Source organism: Microchirus variegatus, assembly GCF_963457635.1.
Source record: "Microchirus variegatus genome assembly, chromosome: 9".
NCBI lineage: Eukaryota > Metazoa > Chordata > Actinopteri > Pleuronectiformes > Soleidae > Microchirus > Microchirus variegatus.
In genome coordinates this window covers 27,605,010-27,616,350 of record NC_139810.1, presented here as the reverse complement: position 1 = coordinate 27,616,350, position 11,341 = coordinate 27,605,010, and the positions used below count along the sequence as shown (strand labels likewise).

The 11,341-nt window shown below is 41.0% G+C and overlaps 1 protein-coding gene across 1 annotated transcript in view; it reads right to left on the bottom strand.

Annotated features, from left to right (window-relative positions):
- Positions 1-7,083: 7,083 nt before the first annotated feature.
- The window catches only part of grm4 (glutamate receptor, metabotropic 4), a gene marked incomplete at both ends in the record, with an annotated part of 151,732 nt that continues 147,474 nt past the window's right edge, over positions 7,084-11,341 (bottom strand). Inside the window, 2 exons of the mRNA XM_083894680.1 lie at positions 7,084-7,133; positions 10,870-11,116. Of these exons, the coding sequence (XP_083750806.1) occupies positions 7,084-7,133; positions 10,870-11,116 (297 nt within the window). The remainder of the gene's footprint in view (positions 7,134-10,869; positions 11,117-11,341) is intronic.

Genomic DNA, 11,341 nt, shown 5'->3' with positions numbered 1-11,341 from the left:
GCGTTTTCATTAATTTTATTGTTATTAGTGTGGACGGTGCAGACCCATGGTAAAGAAAAACAGCTTGAAAATTAAGTCTTTCATTGAACAAAACAGCCATGACCATTAGTCTGTGTGCCTTTTCCCTCTCTGCTGAAGTGCAGCAAGGCTTTGCAGTAAGTCAAGGGAAGTTAGCAGCAGGGTGGAGAGACTTTATTAGAACTTGAAAAATGTGCACTCCCTTCTTCAGCGCTCGCCTATCTATCACGGAGAGGGAGAGAGGACACAGTTTGGTATATACTGCTGTTTTACTAATTGTGAAGAGCCTGAGTTTTACTTGGAAAACACAAGGGTGACGACAAGGATGTATCAGCGATCGCCCTGCAATAAATTCCCTGTAAAGTTTCACTGTCTCTGCTTTTCATTTTCAGCGGTTCATATTTCTGTCAGTTTTTTTATAGATAGGTATGATTTTTTTCTGAATTTGTTCAAGGCTTGTGCTGAAGGTGTAGCTGACCGTATTGATCCACCATTAAACCGAGGTTGAGGTCGAGGCTTCACTGATTACTGATGAAACTCCCAGTACACATGCAGCATTTCATTTTGCCCGAGTTCCACGTTTAATGGCACTTTTTCTGCATAGTTTTTTTTAAGTATTGATGTTGGAGCACATTGAAAAATAAGTCATACCATCCACCAGTATCCATAATATATAAGTCATGGTGTCCTTGAAGTGTTTCTTGTTTTGCCTTCCAATTCAGCATTTTTTTGACTGATGGTGAGATCCATTCATCTTTTCAGAAGCCAGAATACCTCTTCTCTGAATGAAATGACTTGGCAGAGGAAATGATGGGGGTGAAAAATTCAAATTCTGTCAGTGTGAGTTTCACTTGTTATCAATTGTATCAAAAGTCAACGCTCTCCAAGTGAATTCATGTCCGAGTTAGTGCACATTAGGGTTGGCTCAGAATACCGATTTCGTTATATATACATATATTGTAATTGATACACCAGGGAAAATATGTATTATTTTAATTAACAAAGGTGTCCTAAAGTAAACAGTTATGGCCAGTTTCAATACCCTTACTCCTACAGGCAGGGATCTACGTTGGACAGCCCCTGCATTAACTACTGTATGTTCTGTTTCTAAAGCCCAATTTATACTCCTGCGTAAAGTTCTCTGCGTAGGTTACGCAGAGTCCTCTGCGTCGACGCAGAACCTGTTGTAGAGCCTCTGCGTCGTCTCCGGCTGCACGGAATATTTTTTAAGTGTCCGTCACTCCGTCAAGGGACAACGGAGACGGCAAGAGCTGCGATTGGTCCTCAGGACAGGCCGAGCTCAGCTGCTCTGTGTCGGCTCACAGTGAGCACCGAGCGTCCACAGAGGGCGGAGCTGATCCCCGCCGATAACGCCGCTGCCGAACTATAAATACATCATATCTTAACACATACAGCACATGTTTAGACTCTAAATGGCCAATTTCTCGCCTCAAATTATCTTAAAACTGCGTTCCGGGACACAGAAAAGTGACAAACGGCCACGGTTTCAACAACAACAGTCTTTCTCCCTCGGACGCCATTGCTCACTGTAGCCAAAAGCACAACAACCTTGCGCAGCGACCCCTACTGATCGGGCAGGAAATTTCAGCGCCTATCCGTCACCACGACAAAGTATAAAGGCTCGAGTGGTCTACGTGGTGACACAGACGGATAACGCATTACGCAGTCGGAGAAGTATAATGTGGCCTTAACACTAGTGCAGTGCCCTGTATGGAAATATGTATTCCTATAGTGGGAGCTGAAGAAGATTTTTCAGCTAACCTGATACAAACACTCTGCAACCTCATCAGGCACAACACAATAATTTTTTTAATTTTCAATTAGCATTAGTGTAGTTGGGTGTTGTGACTGTCAGCCACGCCAGTACGCTAATGCTAATCGTAGATTCGCTAGCTGACTTTTGGAAACGGGTTCGCCAAGTTAGCCGCAAAAGTAGTAGCATGCATGAAAAAAGGAGGGTCTCGGAGAGTCATAATGTACGACGAGAGACTGATTTTTGTTGTGGAGAAATATAAAATCATTCATGACACCAGATCAACAGTTCTTCCAAGTCTGAGAATGAAAAAAGCTGTGTTGTTGTTGTTTCCTTTATACACACAGTCTATCGCGGGATATCGTCTGTTAAGGATTATCGTGCGATCTTCCGTGAATACCGCTGGCTCCCAAGGCACCGCTGCGCTGCCGTTACGCGCCCGGTGGGCATTGACGCTGGGAAGAGGACGAAGCAAAACCGTGCCTGCTGATGTTCCGCTGCTTTGATGCGCCCTGTGGAAATCTAGCTTCTAGCTAGAGTGTCCGTTCCAAAGCAGGAAAAATCCCACGTGCACATGGGGAGAACATGCAATCTCCACACAGAAAGGCCCTTAATAGAACCAGGATTCAGAACTTCTTGCTGTGAGTGAACAGTGCCACTGCAGTGCCGTGTGTACACTGAAACCTTTACCCATTCTGCAAAACTGAGTAGTGTTTTACAGTAAATCCCTAATTGGCTTTAAATGGATTTGATGCTCTGCCATCCCTTTGTCTTACTGAGTATTTTGTGAATTTGCTAAGTGGCTCCATCTCTTTCTTCAGCCCTCAGTCACTTACCTGCTGAGCCATCTATACTCATTAAACACAAACTCTGGTTACTACCTGGCTGGTAATTTGCTGTTAAACATGAAAAATTGCTCATGGAAAAAAAGCTGCTCATGAATCATGGCACCAAATAAGAAAACGGCAACACTTCATTAGCAAAACAGTCTTTTATTAGAAATATCTTGTATAAAAATGAACATGCTCTACACATTTTTTTTCTATATATAATTCATAAATATCCAGGCACTGTAAATATTTTTTATCTTTCCATTTTTTTTTTAACAATTCAGTACATAAAGCAGACATGATCAATCCATTTTAATAACATACATTAACTTGCCATTTAATTTCAATCAGCACTTACATATTCTATTTTGTAACACAGACAAATTGTTTTTTTAGAAAAACAATAAAGGGTTGTGGCAAAAAATAGGAGCAAGTAAATTATCATATTCACGAACACAAACAATCCCACAAACAATACTTCTTTTTTTTTTATTATCAAATGATGAGAAAACATTTGCGGCAACATCTTAAACTTTTCGTTGAAGCTGAGAGAATAATTTATTCAACCAAAAATATCAATTATTTATAATACTCTGCAGTAGTTTTCCTTCTGGACATCACACTTGTCTCTGACTTGTTATGGTTTTTGACATGCAACATACAGATTTTTGCATTGCTGATGTTTTAACATTTAATGACACCGTTTTCTTTTATCGTGGAGACAAAAATGAAGGTTACAACACACAAGTGCCAAGTGCAGATTTAGTCCTTTCTTCCTTATTATGTTAACAGAACAAACTTAAAGGTTATTGAATGCGACACAGAAACAGCATGGGAAAAACGAAAATGGTGGTAGTCTCATGGGTTTAAGACACTCAATCAAAGTACTGGCCCTTATTTATCAAGCAGTTATAAATGCACTAATACAGTGGTTCGCAAAATTTTTTTATACCAAGTACCTGCTGGGAAAATATTGAGCTCTTGAAGTAACGCCATTATCGTCGATGTTAAAATACAGCGGTGTAAATAGGTCGAAAAGTCAGCTACGCACTTCACAGGAGGCAGATTTAATCCCCAATGAGATGATTTGCGCTCTCATCATCTTCCTCACATATACTTCACACACTGGTCTAATGGAACAAGATAAAGACTACCTCATATTATTCAGTATTTTTTTCGGTTGGTTGAATTTTCTACGCGCTACGGTAAAAAATTGCTCAGCTCCTCTCTGATCGCATACCCTGGTACACTACCGTTCAAAGGTTTGGGGTCACCTCTACTAATAATTTTGCCCTTCAAACTTGGCTTTGGTCAAAGAACCAGCAAAACTGTTTTCAGCTGTGCTAACATAATTGCACAAGGGTTTTCTCATCATACAATAGGCTTCTAACGCTATTTGCAAACACAATGTACCATTAGAACACTGGAAATGGGCCTCTATACACCTATTGCATATAACATTAAAAACGTTTGCAGCTAGAATAGTCGTTTACCACATTAACAATGTATAGAGTGTATTTCTGATTCATTTAATGTTATATTCATTATAAAAAAGGGTTTTTCCTTAAAAAAAAAAGGACATTTCTTAGTGACCCCAAACATTTGAACGGTAGTTCATATCCAGTAGAACAGTATTTCTACATGGGTTATTTAGTGTTAGCACTAATGGCACTATTGTACTGTGAAACAAAACGGCTGGTAGAATGGTAAAACATGGTAGAAAGTCAACAAATGTTAGACAAACTGAGAAGTGGTTGTCGTCTCAGAAGAAGTAGCTACAAAGCAGAAATTCAAACATCAGACGCCGTCGACACGACACAGATATCACTGGTTCCACGACATGATGACGGACACGTGGACAACACGGTTGGTGTAACTGTTGGTGTCATCATTCTGGACATCGGACAAACGTATTGTTTTGCTTTCGACCGCTTACTGTTTTGGGGGGGGTTGTGTCTGCAGCTCTAACCCATGAATGACTCTCGTATCCCAGTTGCACCTGCCATTCATACTGATCGTTTGAGTGATCAGATCAATTGTGTCATGCCTGTTCAGATCTAGGATGTTGTTTTTTTTCGTCCAAAAACTGACTTCGCCTGAGAGAATACTCATTGAGCCTCACTGAAAACCAACAGGCATTATACGCTTAATTGTGATCACAAGGAATACAAGTGAACTGTTGATCTAACAACGTCGGTGAAAATGCGTAATCGAGCACTAATTTTCCAAACGAGTGAGGTACCTGTGCTCATTATTTGCCAGTAAACTCACGGAGTACTCCTCAACTATGGACATGGAGCTTCATAGTTTCCTGTCCCTTCTTTAGTGCATGAAAGACATTTTGATGTCCATTGTCGATGGAGTCTGAGTTTTCAGTCCATTAGTCAGGACAGGGCAGTGATTTAGTTGTGAGATTAACTTTTAGATTTGAGAAGTGGGAGCGTTTTTATTGGTACTTGAAGAAACCAATGGGAGAGATCGGCAGATTTAAATATATGGAGCTCTGTTCTCCACGGCAGTGTTTGACAGAGGACACAGCTCCTCCTCATAAACTCAATGGACAACGTGGTATAAGGACTGTGGAGAGGGAATGTGACATTGTGTGAGATGACAACAATGATTCACTCCACTTGTACTAAAGTCTTCGTGAGAAGGTTGCCAGGTCTTAACTTTACATCTTATAAGTATGCACCCATTGTCACTTTGCCACCTTTTCTTATGCATATTTTATATTGTCTTTAAAAAGTGGTGCATTAAAGTCATTTAGATTTCTGTAGGATGATGATGAGAACATCAGGATTCTACCGGAGTCTTTAAATAAACCGAATAATGAGCTAAATGAGGTCAAAAGCTGCAGACTTAAGTATTAGAAGGACCTACACTGCTGTTACTTAATGCAGGTCCTGCATTGGTCCTGTATCATGTATGTATAAGTGGAACGCTAAGGATTGCAGAGAACTTTTAAAGTCTGTTAAAAGGTAAAACACTCATTCTGTTATCTTTTGGATTTTTAGTTGTAGTGTAGTAGTAGTAGTAGTAGTAGTAGTAGTGTGCTTGCAACATCTACAAATAGCTCCTCCTAATTTTGCATCCAAACCTTCATTAATAGTTTTTGCTGCAGTTTTTGCAAAAAACCCACCTTTTTAAGAAGCACAGGTAATATCTGCACCTCGCACAAATCACAGGCGAAATCCTACTGTAATACTCTCTCCCTTTGCAGCTTATAATATTATTTACCAACAAGGTTTTTAAAGATGAATACATCTGGTGTGACTGCAGACTAAGGATTAAGCATTTCATCAAGTGCAGGACTTGCTAAAAAAAGAAAAAAGATGTCTCCAATTAAACGAGAAAATATGCAAACGAAGAAAACAAGGGTCAATATTGAAGCCTTGGATTGATGTTATACCAATGCAGCAGGCTTCTTAACGTTTAGAGGGCGGTAACAAGTGCATGATAAATAAGGGCCAATAGATCTGGGTCGTTTAACGTAGGTATTGTCAAGTCTCTAAGATTATGGATCTTGGGGGGGGGGGGGGGTAAACCATTAAGGTTTGTCTCCTTTTTAGTGTTTTAAATTCTTCTTTATTCAGCAGAGGGTAACCCAGTGGGTAATGGTGCAACATGACATTTCCACTGTGAATGACAACCATGACAAAATGTTGCATTCCATAGACGTTGACAACACAGCACAGTACACGTGATGCTCCCACAAGCATGCTCTGGGACTGTACACTAGATTTGCCAAGATGGTGGCGTCATCATCATTATTATGAAACATTTATTAAAAAAAAAAACTGGGATCACCCACTGCTTTATTTCCACGTGTGGTCAGCTTGTGTGGCATTACTGAATATACTGTAGTAAGGCATGTACAGTTTGAAGAGTACTGCAGCTTTCAACTCCTATAATACCAGTAACCAAAAAAACAAACAAAAATAAAAAACATTTTTATACTGCTTCATCTTGTAAACTGCATTTGACTAGAGCGAAAAACAAAACACTCTTTTTTCCCTGTTTTTTGTTGAAATGAGAAAAATGAATCAGCCCCAGAGAGAGAACTGAAATCGTGTGCTATACATTTCAGAAGGAAAACATAGTGTTGGCTTTATGTGGCTCACTCAGCCTGCGTCTGAAAATGTCACTGCTCAGCACTCATGTGTGTCTCAGGAAAGGGTGGGAAGAGGAAAATTGACTGTCCAAACCCTCACCCCGACATCTCCCAACTCTTGTGATCTCTCACAAGTTTGGCATTCGGTACTTTTTACCCCAAACATTTGACATCCTTTTCTACTTTTGGAGTGACAAATTCCCATCTTTCCACCCAACTCCTCTCTGCTAGAAGCAATGACATCCTCCAGTGTTTCCCTAGTTCGTAGTTTTCCCCCAGAATCAGGTGATTTCTTCTCAGGCCGGCCCCCCCGCCCCCTCCCTGCTCCACCTCCACGGCTCATCTCTGTCTTAGATGGCATGGTTACTGTAGCTTATGTAAGTCTGCTTAGAGGCCAGCACTGTAAGGGAAGGAGTCAGAAAAAGAAAAAGCAACAGGTGAGAGTGGCAAATAGCAGTGAAACTGTAACATCTTTAAGCATGTTAGTCCTGATTTGATGGGAAGTTCTATGTACGGATGACTTCATGAAAACAGTTTGATGCAGTTAGATTTTAATAGTGAAGTAATAGTGTTATAATAAGCCGTATTTATGACATCTGTGGTACTTGTTATTGTTGCAAAGACAAAGTGCTCACCACAATTTCTGCAAATAAAGGAATGGTTTTCTCTTATTCAACCCTGAAAAAGACATATTTGAAAGTGTAGAACCGTCTACTGTTTGACAGCGACTTGGAAAACATCTGAAACGACTGATTAGTTATGTAAGTCGGTGTCCGTGACATAGCTGATTGACCTTATTTTCTTTGAAAACCATCTGTGAGTTCCTGGATTTGGATACGTTTCTGTAAAAAAGTAAAATTTTTGGGCAAACAAATGTCTGCTTTTGTTCATTAATGTCCTTTTTTCTAAGAAGAGCACATTGGTTTGAAAGAAACCAGTAATTGTCCGTCAGATACTGTCTGTATTATTTTTTCTTTTTTGGGGGGGGGGTGTACTACAGTTAATGAATCACTGATTTATACAGCACATTAAAAACACATTGCAACAGTAACACTAACAAACATTGTTTGTGGCTAGAGTCATACCAATGCATACCCATTATTACATTATTAGTAGTGCTGGGCAACGGCGTTAAAGGGCCTTAGTGGCGATAACTATAACGTTAACGCATGACGACTGACCAGAAAAAGGCGCACCGGTGGTAATGTTTACGTGACTCCTGATGGTAAACTTAGTCTCTAAAGTAACAGCCCAGTCACCGTTCACCAGTTATTTCCGTTAGCTGTGTTGGCGCCTTTAGCACCTACAGACGAACCGGAGTGGTCTGTTTATTGAATGAAAAGAGCAGCCCTACAAATAACCAGCGTACTGTGTATGTGTGCCTCTGTTTTTAAAATTAAGCCTTACTTTAGAGACTCATTTTAACAATCGGGAGTCACGTAAACATGACGTCACACGCATATTTTTTTTTTTAACGCCGTTAGCGTGTCCAGCACTTATTATTACTGAAATCACTGAAAACTCTTATTTTCACAGCTGATTTTATATATATATATATATATATATATATTTTTTTTTTAAAGATACACCTTACAGAGCCATAGCACACTAGTATAAAGTGCAATAGTTATCATTCACGTTCAAGTCTTTAAACGCATGCAAACACCTGATATTTCTTTGTGCTCCAAGCAAAACATGCAGCAGCAGCAGCAGCCAGTGAGTGTGTTTCCATTTTACCATGGAAAGCATATTAGGTGTAAAATGACATTAAGACTGTCATGTGATCTGACTTGGCTCTGTAAGTGTAAGTGTCACCAGTGTTTGATCATCGTATCGTATTCTTCTTCCGTACTGTATGTCCGTGTTTCATAGGTTTGTGGAATATATCAGCTGTGTAATAAGACCAACGACCCCCAGGGGCAGACCACGGAGATCATAACCAAACTCGTGACTGTCGTATGATTGAGTACACAGTGTGTGTGTGTGTGCGGTCATGCTTGTCTGCACAAGTCTGTGTGCAAGGGTCAACATGTACCTGCTTATCATTTTTTATTTATTTTTTTTTTCCTTTAAATACAATTGTCCTCAGCGAGCATGCTCCTTGGAGGTAATCACACTACCAATCTGCCAATCTGCCCATGGCAGCCTTGGCTGATTGAATATGTCAGAGGGGATGAATCCAATCAGAAGAAAGCCAGAATCTGGGGGCCAAAGTGCCGCAGAGGAGAGGCTTGCTTAATGGTGAATGTTTCTGTGTATTTGTCAGTGCCACGTTTCGGCGTGCGAATGGGCTGGCGTTTTTCTCGCCGTTGCATCCAAAGCATCTCTTCCAAGAGAAGAAGCATTGATAAATGATCCTTATTTGAATATTTATGTGCTGTGAGGCCAAGATAAAGAATAGATGGTCCAGAAAGAATTGGAGCTGGCAGACCCATCTGTCTTTTCCTGTTCACTCTTATTGTTGTTGTTGTCCCATTACCACATATTCCTTCTTTTGTCAACAGGGAAACAAATTACAGGGGACACATGGCTATCGCTTGTCTCCTGCACTCAGGGAGAGTGGTGTCATCTTCCCACATTAACAGGCTTTACTGTGCTGATTGGCCATTTCACAGCACCGCACACACCAATATTGTCTATTCCAGTTGATGTCTGTCGGGGTCAGCGTGATTACTGTGTTTTGACATTCAGGGTGCTGTGTTTTAGCCAGGGGCAGCTTGGATGCTTTGTTTTTTGCAGGCATGGTGGTGTTGGGAACATTAGCAGAAATTAACTGGGGGATTGGGGGTGGGGGTAGTGGTTACAGAAAAATTAAAAGGGTAAAATTATTATCTAACCAGGTTACCTGAAAGTCTAAAGTCCCTCACAAGGCTCCCCACCCTCAACACAGTCTGACACACAAGCACAAAGAACATTCGTTAGATTCACAGTTCAAAACCAGAGCGGGTCGGTGAGAGAATCGGTGCCTGCATGTGAAAGGTCTCCGTAATAGGATAGGACATAAAAATTCCATTCTTACGTCAAGAAGCCATTCTGCCAAATGGAGCTGTGGGCTTTTTAGTGCTAATATACATCATTCTATCCAGTGAGTATTAAATCAGGACCTTCGAAAAAAAACAGACCATGTGGCGTTGCTGTTTTTGGGATTTATGCCTGCCCCCACAGAGGGAACCTCCTACTCATACACATTATCTTGGTGATGTAAATATTCTCTTTTCCAACACTGTGTTAATCATTTATCCCCCCTTTCAAAATCAGATCAGTGAAGGCACCATATTGCATAATCTGATTATAAACACGATTTCGTAAGAGAGCGATTCATGAAGGCAAAATCCGGCTGTATCTCAATCGAACAGATAAGTTGCTTTTTTTTGTTTTAAAGAATGTGTTATATAAACATCCATTCAGTCATTTTTTACCACGTTATCCTACGCATGAGAGGCGTGGGGGGGCTGGAGCCAATCCCAGCTGACGTAGAGCGAAAGGCCGGGTACAGACCGGACAGATTGCCAGTCCATCACAGAGACAATCGACCATTCACTCTCACACTCACACCTATGGTCAATTTAGAGTGTCCGATCAACCGAATATCGGTCTGAACCAGTGACCTCCTTGCTATGAGGCTACGCTGCTATCCACTTTCTTTCTTTTCTTTCTACAGAGAATGGAAAAGGGTCATTAAGTGTCCGAAATCCACTCCAACTAACGTAGCAAGAAACGAGTTTAATAGTCTTTTATGTTATTTTGAGAAGTGGACATTTAGACTATGGGCCCCCCACAGTGTAGATCATTAATGGAAAACACTGATTTCTGATTTGCTAACACACTTCTTTTCGTGTCATTGGCAACGACTTATGTTCAAAAGGGAGGCGCAGTGGAACGGCACTTGAGCTGGAACTGAAACAACCCTAATTTCTTCTGTTCAAACACAATCCTTGCTAATTTCCTAAACTGCTGAAGTGCAAAAATAACACCGCCATCAATTACGTTGTCACCTGAAATTAGTTAATTATATTCAAATAAGCTGTAACTTTACATGGCGGCAGCTCCATTACATCAGCATAAAAATCAGCTTCTGGTCCTTTTTTTTTAAACTTTCACTTTCTCGTCACTGTGCTGTCAGGCAGAATACCAACCTTGTGTTTCGAGACTTTCACAGAGTTCCGACTTTGCTTCTCCGTTGGGCCTCAGGCCACCTTTGGGGTTGAACTTGTTGGACATGGTGGCCGCGGTGACCACAGCCTTCAGGCTGCGCTTGCGCTTGGGTACGTTCTGCTCCGGATGAAAGAGAACCACGTAGACCTTGGGCATGTAGAGCATGCCCAGAGAGACGGACGCACTGAGGCTTACGGAGATGGTCAGGGTCGTGGTCTGGATGTACATCTGCGGAGAAGGCGGTGGAGATGAAACAGAATCAGCTCTGGTGAGGGTTGATTTTTCTAGTCGAGATAAAGACTCAAAGGACAGTTTCTGTTCACAAAAAAACATATTCGGAGGTGGTTTATGGACGAATGTGAACAGCGATCTGATCACTGAGAACAGATGCTAACACCGGGTCTAAATGGGACCTATGTCGACAGCGCAGGATAAATAGTTCCATGTAAATTC